Source organism: Ammospiza caudacuta, chromosome 17, assembly GCF_027887145.1.
Source record: "Ammospiza caudacuta isolate bAmmCau1 chromosome 17, bAmmCau1.pri, whole genome shotgun sequence".
In the NCBI taxonomy this organism is placed as follows: domain Eukaryota; kingdom Metazoa; phylum Chordata; class Aves; order Passeriformes; family Passerellidae; genus Ammospiza; species Ammospiza caudacuta.
This window is the reverse complement of record NC_080609.1, coordinates 17,527,144-17,542,617: the sequence shown is the minus strand read 5'-3', so window position 1 is coordinate 17,542,617 and position 15,474 is coordinate 17,527,144. Positions and strand designations below refer to the sequence as shown.

At 38.5% G+C, this 15,474-nt stretch overlaps 2 protein-coding genes across 2 annotated transcripts; one reads left to right on the top strand and one right to left on the bottom strand.

Annotated features, from left to right (window-relative positions):
* Nucleotides 1-570: 570 nt before the first annotated feature.
* On the bottom strand, nt 571-9,801 carry GNPTG (N-acetylglucosamine-1-phosphate transferase subunit gamma). The gene is made up of 11 exons (XM_058816055.1): nt 9,759-9,801; nt 9,623-9,677; nt 9,295-9,362; nt 7,135-7,189; nt 6,943-7,026; nt 5,801-5,894; nt 4,399-4,513; nt 3,750-3,832; nt 3,420-3,501; nt 1,895-1,976; nt 571-792 (listed from the first exon to the last, which is right to left on the bottom strand). The coding sequence occupies exons 1-10, from the start codon at nt 9,799-9,801 to the stop codon at nt 1,957-1,959; spliced, it is 699 nt and encodes a 232-aa protein (XP_058672038.1). The 3' UTR covers nt 571-792; nt 1,895-1,956.
* Nucleotides 9,802-9,851: 50 nt separating this feature from the next.
* On the top strand, nt 9,852-13,857 carry TSR3 (TSR3 ribosome maturation factor). The gene is made up of 6 exons (XM_058816053.1): nt 9,852-9,945; nt 10,036-10,252; nt 11,067-11,260; nt 12,050-12,223; nt 13,555-13,618; nt 13,697-13,857. Exons 1-6 carry the CDS (start codon nt 9,864-9,866, stop codon nt 13,827-13,829), a joined length of 864 nt encoding a protein of 287 aa, XP_058672036.1. The 5' UTR covers nt 9,852-9,863; the 3' UTR covers nt 13,830-13,857.
* Nucleotides 13,858-15,474: the final 1,617 nt, after the last annotated feature.

The following is a 15,474-nucleotide window of genomic DNA, read 5'->3' as shown; positions in this document are numbered from 1 at the left end:
GCGTGCTCGGCGTTCACTGATGGCAACAGTGACGCTTCCACAGGTTGTGTTGGAGGAGTCCATTTTATTCCGTATTACGTACACAGAATTGCCAGGTATTACTATAACTACGCTTTTGTAACAACTCAGTGATTTCATTGCACCTTTCTGCCATATTCTGACCAACTTCCATTTAACCTGACAGCCAAAGACGACATCGACCTTTGAACACGAATCGGTGTAGTGGTATGGTCTGCACTGCTGTGGCAGAAAACGTTTCTTTTTCCGCTAAAGTGTGTCCAGAAATCTTTTTAGCATATAGATGAAATAGCATGTTCTTAATACTGTATTTAGTACCTTTCTTAAAACACCTTGCAGCACTGGTCTTGAGCTGATTTATATTCACTCCAACTTCTACCACACTTGATCAATAAAAATAGCAAAAGCTGGGACTAGGCACAGAGAATCTTTAAGTTCGTGTCAAATACTGGTCGTACCAAAGAACTGTTACAAATGTTGTCAGAAACTAGCTAACTGTTCTCATAAGGGTGTGCCCTCACTCTACTACAATGTGTTTGCTTTAGGGCATAAATTGAAACAAAGTCAAGAATACTCACAAGAAGGCAAATCGTCTTTGTGGCATAATACATGTTCAGTTTAATTTACATTAGGTACCATCCAAGTTTCTTCACAGAGTGTAATTCCAAATTCCTGTATCGCCATGGAGGTGCTCATCATCCTTTGACCCATTAAGAAATGATGCCACTGCAGTTGCCAGTTGGTGCCTTACATACTCAACACTGGAATTTCCAGCTGTAAAATTTAGTTTTCATATGACATCAGTTATTCTGGCTTTTAAACACCAAAACATTTTTGTCACAGAATTCACTAAATAATTTTGAAGTCATTTACAGTGAACTGAATTCGACTTTTGATTATAGAGTGCTAATCTGCAATAATTCAAAGAACTACTGCAATACTACCAAACAGGATTTTAGAAATACTGTGCAAATTACACTGCTAACAGTTTAAATGTGCAGATAACATGTTCTACAAAAATGCTGTATAAGTTTTTTCCCAGAAAAGTTTCTCAAAGCAAAAAGAAAAAAATATTTTGTCACTAATTTTAAGCTAATTTATTTAGCTCAAAGGTTCTTTGTTTTGTTGAAGTGCCAATTCTGAACATATAACTGTAAAAGAAAAAGATATATGTATTTATGTATATACATGTATTCCTGGACATTAAATTCTCCTTTGACAAATAGTTCATGTAATAAAGGGCATGCTGGTCCGGCAGGAATAAGTAAAAACAAACAAACAGAAAACCAAACAAACCGCTCCAAAAAAAAATCAAAAAACAACTTATCTGGAATTAATCCAGATAAACCGTGCCCCTTCACAGCCAGCACCAGTCTGTTCTACTAAAAACTACATGTGGTATGGTACTTGCATAACAAAAATCAAAGAGAGGGGAAAAAAGAAACAGGCAACTTCAAAAAGGGAAAAAAACAATCCAAAAAGAAACAGAGAAAACTTCAAGTGTTATAAAAGAAATCAAGCCTTGTGGTTAAAATGCAGAAGTGGAGTTACTTAACAGACACCTTTGTTCTATTAATGATGTAATATCAGTTTCCTTTTGAACTGACACCTTAAGGACTGGAGACAAATTTCAGTTACAACAGCAGTCAAAATTTTTCTATAAAGCTAGAATTTCAAGTCATCAACAGATTTTTTAAGGACAAAGTAAGTCCTTGTGGACAGGAATCAAAATCTAAGTACTTATTAAAAACTGTCTACTGAATTTTACCTCCAGATATGCCAGATTATTTAACTGTTATTGTGACTGAAAACAGCATTAAGGTATTCACATTCTGAGCAGACAACAATGAAAAAGAATGATACCAAAAAAACTCACCAAGATTTCCTTTGTATGCAATACCATGCTGACCTAATAAAACTCTAAGTTTTTTTATTTCTTCAGAAAGTTGCTTGTATTCCTAAGAAAGAAAACACATTAAAAATAGTCCTCCCACTTTTCAAATACATACCTAGATTGGGAGCTTTTAAGAAAAAAATGCCTCTGCACAGCTGTTACATCTCTTGGCTTTGAAGAACTTAAAATGCTTGTTCCAGGAATATAGAGCAAATTTTAGAAAAAGATACATGTCTGTGTTGCCAAAAGAGGAACCAGCTTTTTTCAAGCCCAAGAGTAAAAATTAGAAATGCTTTCTGTAACTATTTCAAATCTGTCTTGAACTAGCATTTTATCACAGAACAAATCTTAAGTTTGCCTCAGGACTACCCTTATTTTACAATTATTGTAATTCTGCCGTCTGGAAATTCTTCCAACTCTTGGCCTAGTAACTTCATGTTCTTGCTCTCAGCAGTTTCTGTTACCTTACAGACAGGGATTGCTTAGTTCTATTGAGATTCAAAGTATGTCCCTGAAATCTCAGAAAGCCCCTATTTTTTGCTGTGTTTTGGTGTTTACGTAAATAAAGATAGAGCAAAAGAATAAGTATTTAAGATTATGTGTTTACCAAACCAGCCAATTTATGTCAGTTAAGCTATGATGAAGCCAAAAAAAGAAATAGAAATTATAAAATACTGTATTGATAATAAGTGAAAAAATAATCATGTGACTGTTCCAGCTCTTATGAGATCAAAACGGTGATCTTTACATTGAAGTATATTCACCTTAACCATGGTTTTATTTGATTATATTCATTAATTACTACGTGGTGTTTTGTCTTTGCTACCTTTTTCAAATAAAAAGAAAACAGCAACTGCCTCTCTGTATTGTAATAAATGAATTCCCATCCATGCTCTTTTTCGGATGGTCAGGTTGTGCTCTTTTAGGCTGAGCACGCCTTCTGCCTCTGTTTTCCCCATTCCAACTCTGTTGTAGAAGAACTGTTCACATACACAAGAGTCATTCAGAAATAAATACAGCCATTCTGCCTTTTGCTTGTGCAACAGCCAATGCATTCTTCCACGAGTCTGGGTAATTATCCACAGAGATAATTAAAAGTGTCAACATTCTCGAGGTTGGTTACACATTTATCTTCACTAGTAATTTCTTCCTGTCTTCAGACTGATATTCCCCAGAAAGAGTACCTACAGGGTGTTCATAACCCAAGCGCATACACCAATTCCTTCTAACCCCTATCTTCTTACTGGCCATTCATTTTTGCTGGTTTGATTTTGACTTAGGGCCTATAATAAAGATACCGAATCACACTACATGCAGGCTGTAACATATTGAAACCAGAAAAGATAACTCCATTAAGAGATTCAGCTGAACACCAAGGGCATATACATAATGCTCTCCCACTGATACTGTCATATAGTGAAAAGGTGGCAATTCCACATTGTAAACATTATGCTCTATACCTTACTGCACTTTTCCACTGTTTCAAATTCCAGAGTTATTTTCTTACTCTGTTTTTCAACTTCATTTTCTTCTGTTGCTTTTAGAAGTCCTGCTTCCTCAAAAATCTCTTTCAGAATTTTTTTGTAACCCTAGAAAAGAAAGTTTCCAAAAGGTGACAGATCAATCTATTCAACTCTCATCCCTGCTTGCAGTTTGCACTGGCCATTCCAAGTCCTCAAGCTTCATTACCATTTCATATAGCAGTTACAGAACACAAAAATTACTATTTGCATACTGCAGAATAAATAAAGGAGAAAACTACATACAGAAGCCAGGTTTGGCTATTTGACAGTAATATTTTTTTTTTTACCACATAGAGTTGGAAGAATTAATAAACCTGGTTGGTTATTAGTTCATCGTACAGAAGCTGCTCTGCTTCGTCCCACTTCCTCTGCAGTGCTTCAGTCAGAGTTGGATAAACTGAAAAATGGAAGTCAAACCACATAAGAACCAGGAGCACTATCCTGCATTAGTTAATTCCTCCTCTAGTATCATGCAAGAATATTTAAGAACTCAATGTTTCTTTACAGTACACAGTCTCCACTGCTTTCAAGAGCTGGGCTTACGCTTAAATTGCACTTCACACATTTAAAGTTTCTGGAGAATGACCAGAATTTTTTCTTATTTCCAGATCCAAGGCCTAATACTCCTTTGGTCAATGTAATTCTAATGGAGCTTTTTTGTAATTTAAGTAAATTGGCAGATACTACAGGGCTTATTCCTACAGTCCAAGAAAAGGAAAGAAAAAAAAATCATTCACTGGGTCTATACTAGCAATGACAAAAAAAAAAAATTAATCCCAAATAAAAAAATTAGTTGAGAAATACCTAGGTGTTATAATGACTGGCATTTTAAAAATCACTTCATATAATATGTTAACATTTAATACTAATTTATACTAAGGTACTAACTCAACCTAAAAATGGACACTCTGAGGATAGTGTATATGCTAGCTGTTCCACAAAGTATTTTTTTTTAAATTTTACCTAAAAGTGAGTGAGGATGGCACACGAGAGGAGTCTCAAATGTCAGAGAGTAAACACAAGTACTTGGCTCAGACACATAAGCCAATTTATTGCTCTTTCCACAAATAAGATGAACCTAAACATCAGGAAAAACAAAGATGAGCAAAAAATGTCTACATGAAACACCATCACTGATCTATTTGGTGTGTTCCAATGCTAGCAGATGCATTTCTGTACATATTGTCATGTCAAAGCTTCCAGCGCCTTTTTCCATTAAAAAAAAAAAAAGAAAAAGCATCAGAGCAAGCACATAATCCATTTATTTTATCAAATGTGAAAACTGTTTTCTCTAATGGGAAATGATTCTCCTGACCAACCATTGTTCCTTGGACTACTAAGTACTATATTTTCAGCAGAATGAGAGTAAAAAGGACAGTGAATAGGACACCTTAAGAATCTCGTCTAACATAAGCACAATCTTCTTAAATTTTATTTCTGACCAGTGTGCTAATTTAAGAATATAAGACACATCCAGACTGCAGAGAATTGTTTTCATCTTTAGATTTGCAGCACTAATATTTTTTGTCTTCAAAATGAAATGTCAGTGAAAAATTCAATCACAATATCAAAGGTCATACAAGAATATGAATTCTTTCTGCAGTTTCTATGGGAAATAAAGATGTTAAGCAGGCACCTCCATTAGAGTATAACATTTTCACCATGGCCAGGATATGGCAGCCAAGTTGGCAGCTAATTGCAAGAGATTCAACAAGGTGAACTGCTGGGTAATGCACTTCGATCATAACAACCCCGTGCGCTGCTCCAGGCTTGGGCAAGGATAGCTGGAAAGCTGCCTGGTGGAAAAAGACGTGGGAATGCTGGTTGAAAGGTGCTACTCATCAGACTTGTGCTCCAGACCCTTCCACAGCTCCAGTGCCCTTCTCCAGACATGCTCCATCACCTCAAAGTCTTTCTTGAAATGTCCCTAGTGCTTGTTCTAACACCATAAATAGCTTCTCAGCATGCTACTGTTAACTGCCGAATTCTTTTCCCTCCTTTTTCCTGGATGTTTTTAATAGGCTGGCATCTTGAATTCTGCAAAGAGCTCTTTCTCTTTATTTTGCCTGACACACATTAAAAAGCACTGTACTGTATTTCTAAGGTAATAATTATACAACTCTTTCAAGGAAAAAATGAGTTGTAAGTAACCAATGAGAATACATAGGTAAATATCCTCAAAATTTTATCCTGATTCTAGCTTTCCTCCTCCAGTCATTCACACAGTCACTGAAGGAATTCATCTTTATGTTTTCTATCACAGCTTAAATGATGACTTCTTCAGGGTAGGAATGTTTCAGTTTGTAGTCTCACAAGTGTTTGCAGAGTCATGCTGTCTGAATTAGCATAGTTTAAGTTATTTTACCTTTGTCTGTCTGCTCTTAGTTTCACAGGAGTCTCCTTCCCTCATCCACATTCCAACAAATGTGTTATTGTCAATTTCCCATTCATGCCAGATTCTGAAAAAAGAGGACACTAATTTGTTTTAAGTTACTGTACAGAAAAAGATGAACCCTCAGGAAGAAAACCAAGAATACCCTTATACCATGTTCAATTTAAGTGTATATACTTAATTTTTGTTGTCTCAGGATTTCCACTTCCTACAGCCAACACCTTGGAAGCAGTGTAGTTTGTTATCCATGTTGCTATATAGGACACATCAAGAGCACTTTTTGAGAGCAGAGTTTTGGATCCAATTTCAGTTTGGAAACCATTTGCAGTTAGAAATCTGTGTTTAAGTCTAGTAAAATAAAGTTTATAGATCAATCCCACAATGAAGTCCACGAGGCTAAGTACCCTGTGCAACTCAGTTTGATTGCAGGATTTTTAGTGCTGATGAGAGCACCTACAAACGCTAGTCTACTTCTGCTAGTCCTAAAGCAAATGATACCCTCAGCATGGTGATGTACAGTTTCCTCACATACCCGCTTACTGTTTTGCACATAGGAGAAAAAGAGATATCTATATACAAAATATCTAGAAAAGCAATGGTCTGGTTTATACTTAGATTTATTTTAGGTATTATGATTTGGTGGTATTATGATCCAGGGTATTTTTAAATACTTTGGGATACTTTTTTTTGGTTCTACATTGAATGTTTTATAACTTTTTATATTGTTTAACTATCATTAGGTATGAAGCACTCTTTTTCATTTTATAATATTTGTACTTAACCCAAACTGCAAATAGTTAATGGCCATGAAATCTGTGTTAATATAAGCTGTAGTTAGACATTATTGAATTTTTCACATGAACATATCCCGCTTGCAGTTGGCAGGGGTTATTAATCAGTCTCCAGCTAAAATAGGAGGTTAGTATTTATCAACCAAAAAAAAAAAAAACCCGAATTTTTCAAGACAGGGTATTTTTAAGTATAGTGCGTTGGGAACTACCATGATCTAAACTGACCAATGCAAGAATCTTAGTTTTAAAACAGCCTCATTTTTACAATCTATGAAGTGGCCTGCTGACAACATAGCTAAAACGTAAAAAGTCTAAGTGCCTCACCCTAAAATCCCACTATACGCATTCCATCGAAAAGTTTGCTCATGCTGAGTGACATTATGGAAAGGACAAAACTCATACTTGTACCTTAAAAGGAGAGAAAAGAAACAGAAAATAAGAAATGTTTCAGACTGGAATAAAAAACTAGTTTATTCCCAGTAAGTATATAAACAAATATCCAAATCCATTACTCACGTGGATTCCACAAAACTGAAACACTTGCCAGCAAGCCTAAAGAGATGTGCAGGGCCTAAAAACATCACAAGAGATGACATAAAGGAAAAAGAATGTTTTGGTTAAATTTAAGCAAGCTACTGTGGTGACAAAATTGTGAGGAGTACGTGACAAATTTAATTTTCTGCTGTACATAAGGAAATTTTTATCTTTCATATGAATTACTGTAAGTTCTCACTAGCACAATACTGGATTGCATCACGTTCTTTAATGCTTTTCATTCTCACTACCCAGTGAAATAGATAAGCCTAATTTGACAACAAAAATGAGAAACCTGTGTAAAAATAAAACATTTGGAGGTGAGGTCCATAAAAGAAGTCATCAGTGCAGATCTTGCCAAAATCTAGAAATCACTGAAACTCTTGCTTGGCATCTGTCTCCAAATTCATCCAAACTCTGAAAGTTTATACTAGCAAAGCTCATTTGTTCAAAATGTTGACAGTGCTCCATATTAAAGTTTCACTGAGATTCTCAAACTGGATTTTTTTTTTCCATTTGCCTTCATGGTCTGATCCAGGTAACATTCAACAAGATAAAACTTCTGCCGTCAGACAGGTCAGCAGATGTAATTCTATTCTTTTTGTATTGACTACAAGGCTTGTTGCCAAGGAAATCCAAGACTGGAAACTTGCTGTTAAAAAGAGGAAGAAAAGTTCTGAACTACGTGCTAGAGAAGTACTTCAGTATCTCTCGTATGTGGAAATTTACCTTGTAATTACTAAATATTAATGAGGAAAGAAGAAAAGAGATAACGAAGCAAATAAAGTAAAACCCCATCCTGGATGCTAATTCCCCACTGTCAGGATTGCGTGGGTACTTTTTCCAACTATCTAGACAATCAATCCTACAAACAAAGGTCAGACTACCAGAAACACGCCCTCCAGAATGCTTTAACCACTGGGATACAGGGATACTGGGATACAGGCAGGTGCTCTTTCCCAAGTATTCTTCTGACTGCATGATCTTGCGTTTCATTCTAGAGATGGGCTTGGCCAAAGGGTTTGCTCCTCTACTACATGAAATCTGTGCCTCAGTGATTAGCATGGTCTCCCCGCAAATGAAAAACAGCAGATGTGAATGTGTCCGTAAGGAATGCATTAAACTCATGTCTCCCTTTCCAGGGCAGATGCTGTAGAAGAGAAACTACCAGAATTATTACCCCAACTGTTTTGTAGAAGAAAAGAAAAAGGATGGTTTCCATGCTAAAGAAATAATCGTGCAAGACAGGGTTCCATGCACACTCCCAATTTTTGGCTACATGTAAGATCCCACAACAAAGAAAGAAGGATTTCTGGTGTGCTGTCCTTTTTTCCTACTACTTTTGGCATCTTCCCATTCAGCATTCTGTTACTAATCCCATTTCTAACTATATCACATTTCACATGCAGTACATGCAGAATTATACACTTGAGTTTATAAAATGTGACAAAAAACATTAAGCATAATCATATTCAATGTCGTCATATCAAAATGCCTTTCTTGAATCTCAACAAGGTTTAAATTTCTGCCTAAGGTTAGCAGAGAGACAAGAGTTACTCCCTTTTGCTTAGTCTTTGCCTTCAGTGTTTATCTGCTCTCCTCTAGAGATGGCCTAGAATTTCGTACATTCCTGTTCATTTTGCTTAAGGGCTGCATTTATGTTGCAACACGGAGGCTGCATGTGAAACTGAGCCCCTCTGACTGGCTCCAAGACTACTCTTAGGACGTTTTTCTAAAACTATTTTTGGATAATAAGTACTACCAGACCACAGGATTACTTTTATATGATAATCTCAATAATGTTGAGGATTGCGTCAAGAAAAAAAAGAGTGCGTACTATGGGTCAAAATGATCTGTTACAGGCTAGAAAAACACAGAATAAAATGTATGCATAGTCCCATCACAAAAAAAAATATTAACAGCACTGAGACCTGGAACCACCAGTGAAGCTAATATACATTTTAATGAAATGTACAATGAAATATACTTGCCCGTGCTTATTTTCCATGATGCCTAAAAAACTACAAGCGAAATTCGGTTTTCTATACATGAAGTTGAAACAGACTACTTGCACTGCAAACAACTGTTGCTAAATGATGAAAACGGCACCAAAAAAAAGAAAAAGGTAACGGTTGCATGTACCTGATAATGCAGACGGGGATATCTTTGGCTGCAGCCTATTTGTTTGAGGCAAGAATGGGTTATTCAACCTTTCAAAAGAAGGAAAGTTAAACGTTTAAGGCTGAGTTATGCATCTGGGCGTCCATACATCCTCCCCTACCTGTGTGTCTCAACACCGACGGCCGCTGCCCGCGGGCCAACAGCGGGGTCTGCGGGAGCGGCCCGGCCCGGCCCGGCGCCCCATCCCCGTTGGAAGAAACGGGCTAGAGCGTGCACGACGGCAAACAGACCCGAACCCGTCGAGTGAAGGTGGATCACGGGACGACCCGGAGAGCAGGCGGCCACGTACCCGAACGTATTCGGCTCCTCCACGATCTTCATTTTTGCCGCCGAGGCGAAGAGACCTGCTAGGAGAGAGCAGTTGGGAGCGGCGGGATGGGCCAAGGGACCGGCGCGCCCGCCCGCGCCGCGGCCCCCGTACCCACCAAGGGCCGCGCTCAGCGCCGCAAGCAGCACCCGAGCCGCCATCGCCTGCCCGCGGGAAGCGGAAGTGCGTAAGGCCAGGGGCGGTGTTTCTGCCGAGCGCGGCCATGGAGCGCGGCCGGCGCGGGGGCCGGCGCGGGACTCGCAGCCTTGAGACTTTCGCGGCGGAAGCGGAGGCCGCGCTGACAGGTGCGTGAAGCGACGCGGGCGAGGGCAGGCGGGTCCTGCCGAGCTGTGCCCCGTCACCGTTGGGCATTGATGTACACCTGCTGTTTTCAGCTTGCCTGGACGGCGAGAGGGCCGCGGATGGGGGCGCCCGGGAGGCCAAGTTCCCCTGCCCCCTTGCCATGTGGGAGCTCGGACACTGCGATCCCAAGAAATGCACCGGGAGAAAACTCGCCCGGAAGGGGTTGCTGCGAACCCTGCGCCTCCGCCAGAGATTCCCGGGCGTCGTCCTGAGTCCGCTGGCTACGGAGTACGTCTCTCCGGCTGACAGGTGGGGCCTCGGTGCCTTTGGCAAAACCCGGCGGCGAGGCAAGTGGGGGAGCTGCAGACTGTGAGGGAGAGCACTTCGTTCGAATACCGTACTGATGTTGTATTAAAGAGAGCATTTTAACCACTGATACATGGCTGAAACTCTTATGGAATAAAATTGACCTTATTACGTTACACTGATGCATGAACATGAGAAACAGAGTCGTTTTATCAAATCAGCTTAATAGTTTTACACAGCTAGTATCAGATGAGAAAAGCATCTATAGCTCCCAAAGAAAAATCCAAGTGCACGTCTTGTAGGTTAATTTCTTCAGAGCACAGCCGTGTACCTGCTGTGTCTTTTATCATGCTGTATTTAAGTTCTTCGGTAGACAACACAATGTGTTAACACAATGTGTTTCTTCAAATGTGCCAGCAGAATTTTTATAAAGATACACGTATCAGAGAAAAGATTTGGCTTTAGAAGCAGAGAGAAGCTAGCAGAGAACCTTAATCAGAACCGTAGTTGAAAGTGTAGTTGAAGGTGTGAACATTACTATTCATCACACTTCTGTCACATTTTTAAACCTAGAATTAATCACATTTCATTTTTGGGTAAACCTTTTTTTGCAATTTGTATGTCTGGAGGAAAACCATGCTACTATTCTTTCTCATTGAGTCTCTATTAGAGGTTATTGTAAAGCATATGGGGTTTGGTTAATAAAACCAGGGGATGTATGCAAGTTTGTTGCCAATATAAAGCAGCAATTGGAATTCTCACTTCATCAGTATAATGGTAACAATTTTTCAAATACAGTGACATTTCTTTTTTTCAGGCGTGTCATTGCTCAGAGTGGAATTGCAGTCATAGATTGCTCATGGGCCAAATTAGAAGAAACTCCCTTTAACAGAATGAGGGGGAGTCATCCGCGATTGCTGCCTTACTTGGTGGCTGCAAATCCTGTAAACTACGGTCGGCCATGCAAGCTGTCCTGTGTGGAAGCTTTTGCTGCAGCATTTTGCATTGTTGGTAGGCTCAATTGTCTGATGGCAAGTATGGTGCTAGCAATTGCTATATTCGTAACCAAACAGAAGAGATGGTCTGCAACAAAACAAACTGTAATGTTGTCATATGGGTCGTCACTTTCTTGACTTTGGGATCAAATTATCTAGCTTTCCTCCAGATGTGTGTTACCAGTTGCACGGAGGTATCCATGTGGTATTCATGTCAGCTATTGAATGGGACACAAACTGATAATCCTCATTTTATCTGGATGGCCCATAACGTTAGAAAAGCTGTTAAAAAAAAAGAAGACAGAACACAAATGCTTAGGCAAGATTGCCTTAATGAGAGGTAGCAGCTGGCTGTTAATAGGGCGAGGTCTGGGTAAGAACAAAATAAATTGCCCTCTCTTGTGATGTTTTTCAGACTCATCACAGAACTTTGATAAAAGAAATGCTCTACCATACTGCATACAAATCTTATCTTCTGAAAATACTGTATGGTACAATTGATCTTGTACTGAAGGGCTGTGGGAGATACTGCTTGAATCATTCATTACCTGTACAAAATACTTTTATGTAGCACTTGCTAGAAGGCTATGAACTGCTCTTGGATTCAGTTCCATGTTTCAAGTTAAACTGAAATCTGAAAATATTTGTAGTTTTTCCAGAAGTTTTAATCCCCGAACACTGAAAGAAACACTGGCAAATAGCTTTCTATTGTATTGACATGAATGCACATCCTTAATTAGAAACATGTAAGCCAAGTGAAATCTCACAGTAAAGAAGAAAACTAATAAATTATTTTCTGTTTTAGGATTCCCAGATCTAGCCACCATTCTTCTAAGGAAATTTAAATGGGGTAAGGCATTTCTTGACCTGAACAAAAATCTCTTGGAAAAATACGCAGCCTGTCATTGCCAGGACGACATGCTAATCATTGAGAAGGACTTCTTAGCCTGTGTCCAAGAAAAAAAAGACGAAGAAGTAGGTAAGAGACAAACAGAGAAACACTACACATGCCCTTTTTCTAACTAATTTTCTTTACAGTATTTTCCTTAAATGCCATAAAAACATTAGCAAGGTGGAAGGTAAGTGCTTTGCTGATATGTGTCGTTCTATCTTTATACTGTGCTAAGTGTACCTGTTAGCCCATTTTTTTCAAGTCAAGTAGGGTGGAAATGACTAAAGCAATTTAATGCATAGAGTATTCACAGCTGAACCGTAAAGCAGTTACCCTTATTCAGCTAACCAAAATGGAAACTTAGGAGCAAAAAGAAAATACAATGCTTCCTTGTTTTCTATACAGATGTTAAAAACAGAGTATGAGTAAAAAGACTAGTAATTGAGAAGGAACTATGAGAGAAATATACGCATACAGTCAGACACCAAGTTAGATACACATAAATCTAAGAAGGACTTTTAATAGACATATTTATGTAGTTCTCAATCAAGATGTTTAAAATCAGATCTATTAAGAGAATTAAAATAATTTATAACAAGTACAAGTAGTTTATTCACAAAGTCTTCCAGTAATTTACTGCAATCCCAGTATTTCAGGCTGTATTCAGCTGAGTGCTTGGTCTCATTCAAGACAGCACAAAGGCAAATAATCAAGAAGATATGAAAAGGGATTATCCTAATTAACATTTTCCTTTTATGGTGATTAAGCCCTTAAAATAGGCCAGGGCTCATACTGCAAGATGGTCAATAGCATTCACTTGCTCTAAACATTGATCTCTTTGCCATGATACTGAATTAAACCATCCTCCTGGTGGAAGCCTAACTAGGTACACTAAACTGAAGACAGCTCTTAAGAGGCAACATGGCTATGCCACTTAAAGCACACTTACACCTACAATCCTGTGTATTTTCTGGAACTGCAGAACCAAGAGTAGTTTGACTTTTCTGACAGTTCTTCCCAGCTACTTCAGCCAAAGTAAGCCCAGCCCTACCCTTACTCAGCAAGACCTAAATCTGGACAGCTGTAATTCACTTCTCAGTGGACATCAGCTAGACAGCCATTTTAGAACTTAATCAGTGTTTTCTTACCCAAAGCCTTAGAAACCTACTTATACAATCTGACCACCTCTAAAGAGCTACAGGACCCCTTGCAGGGGGTGAGGGAAAAGAGTGAAAAGCCTAAACTGGGCAGGCAGGACTTGGGTTATTTTCTCATCTCCCCCAGTTTCTCCTCTAACAACTATGGTAAACTTATGAGAGATGTGAACTAGCCTTTCTGTGCCTTCCCCTCTCTGCCATTCATCTATGAAAATGAAATAAGACCATTAAGAAAATGCTTTTTTCATCTTCTTTTTCCAGATCCATTTGATGTTGACCTAGAAAAAGAATTTTCTAATCCCAACAGGCCAGTCAATTCCTCAGGGTAATGAAATTTAATTTAAACCACAGTTTTACTTACTATAAGTTATTTTGCTTTTATAATCTTGAAAAATGTTTCCAGTCTAGCACCAAGGAAAGAAGACTCTGAGGAGGACAGTGTAAGCAGTTCAGATGATGCCACTGAGAGCAGCGAAAGCATTGATGAGAGCAATCCAGAAGACATAAAAATCCCCAGTAATCCCAAAGAGTTGTAACGTCTTGTATAAAGAAATTTTTTTGCGACTACTTGAGTGTGTCTTGCTCACCTGTAACTTGATGCTTAGCAAACCTCAGTCTCTATGCAGGTTTGTGGGTATTTTTAGGCACGAGGTGTTTTTAGGCTCTAGGTTATTAAATTTTTAGGTAAGTATGGAACATTAAATTATTTTGTAAGGAGTTTGAAGCTTAGTTACAAGTGAAAAAATAACCCAGTATTCTAATCGATGTGTCTGAAAAGTGGTTTATAATAAACTTCATTATTAAACTAACAGTAGATTAGGTAAACTTTCTTAACTTCTGGTCTATATTTCAGTAGGAGAACACGACTATGCTATTGGCCTGTTCATGGCCTGACCACATAGGGAGTCTCTTGACTTTTTGCAGGCTTGAATCTGCCATATGTATTTCAACTACTTCATCTGTTTAGAATAAACTGAGCTAAGCCTGAAAGGAAAAAACACTTCTTGGAACTGCTTTAACATTTCAGTATGTCTTTTCAGGAACTTTAATTGTTCATTTTAGTTATTTAGATACAGTCCTAAGCAACAACAGTGTTTTTGGCACTTCATACTCAGAACTATGAAATTTCACATCACAGGTTCATCAGTGCTATCTCTGTGCATTTTCATCACTCAAAGTGGCACTGTACCAAGTCAGAAATAAACATTGTTTGGCCCTTAAAGCTTTGTGATAGACTCATACCAGCACTAGTATCTCAGGTCACTTTTCCCACCACCTGCCAGTTTGTATAGTGAAAATGAGCTGTTAGCAGTTGTTTTCTATATATTTAAATAGAATACTCTTTGGAGTTTCAGGCACCCAACTGAACCTAAACTTTAGTGATCATTCAGTAGAATTGGAGATACCAAGGACAATTTGTAGACTCACCTTCACAACTCAAAGTTCTTCACATCACAGGACTTTCTCCTCTTGTCCCTCTACTATTAGAGGAATTAAATACTAGCGCTGCTAGAGCTGGGAGTAACAGCAGCAGTTTGGGTGGTACAAATACTTAATTTCCCTTTTAAAAACAAGGACAAGTAAATTAATTCTATAAGGAGACGTTCCCTTTGGTTTGGTTTTTTCAATAACTTCCCCACCCATATGAAATCTGTCCTAAATGTGCTGCTTTAGCAAGGGTTTCTTAGTGACAAGAAAGCATTTCAACATAACAAAAGACTGAGAACCATGTAAACACATCAGCTATTCTAATTTGGGGGAATGCTTTTACATTATTAAGCTGTAGTAATCAAATGGAGACAAGCAAAACAGATCTGGAAACAGGGCTGTATAACTCAGATCATAGAGCACATCCTCTCCGTAGAAGCGATATGCATTAATAAATGGAAAGAGGCACAAAATTACTTCTAGCAATAATAAACAAGCGCCATTTGAAAATCCTCAGCATTCCTTGGACAACTTCTATTATTGTTCGTATCAGTCTAAAGCTCACGTTTTTTATATTAACATGGTCACACCAGTATGCTGATCCCATTATGCACAGTAAGCAACTGATCTCTGCTAGAGGAACTGATCAGAATTAACTTGCTGCAGTTACCACACATGGCCCAAGGACGGGCCACATACCTGCTCCAGGTCAGGGACCGGCAAAACAAATGAAAGCAACATCTAAACCAAAGG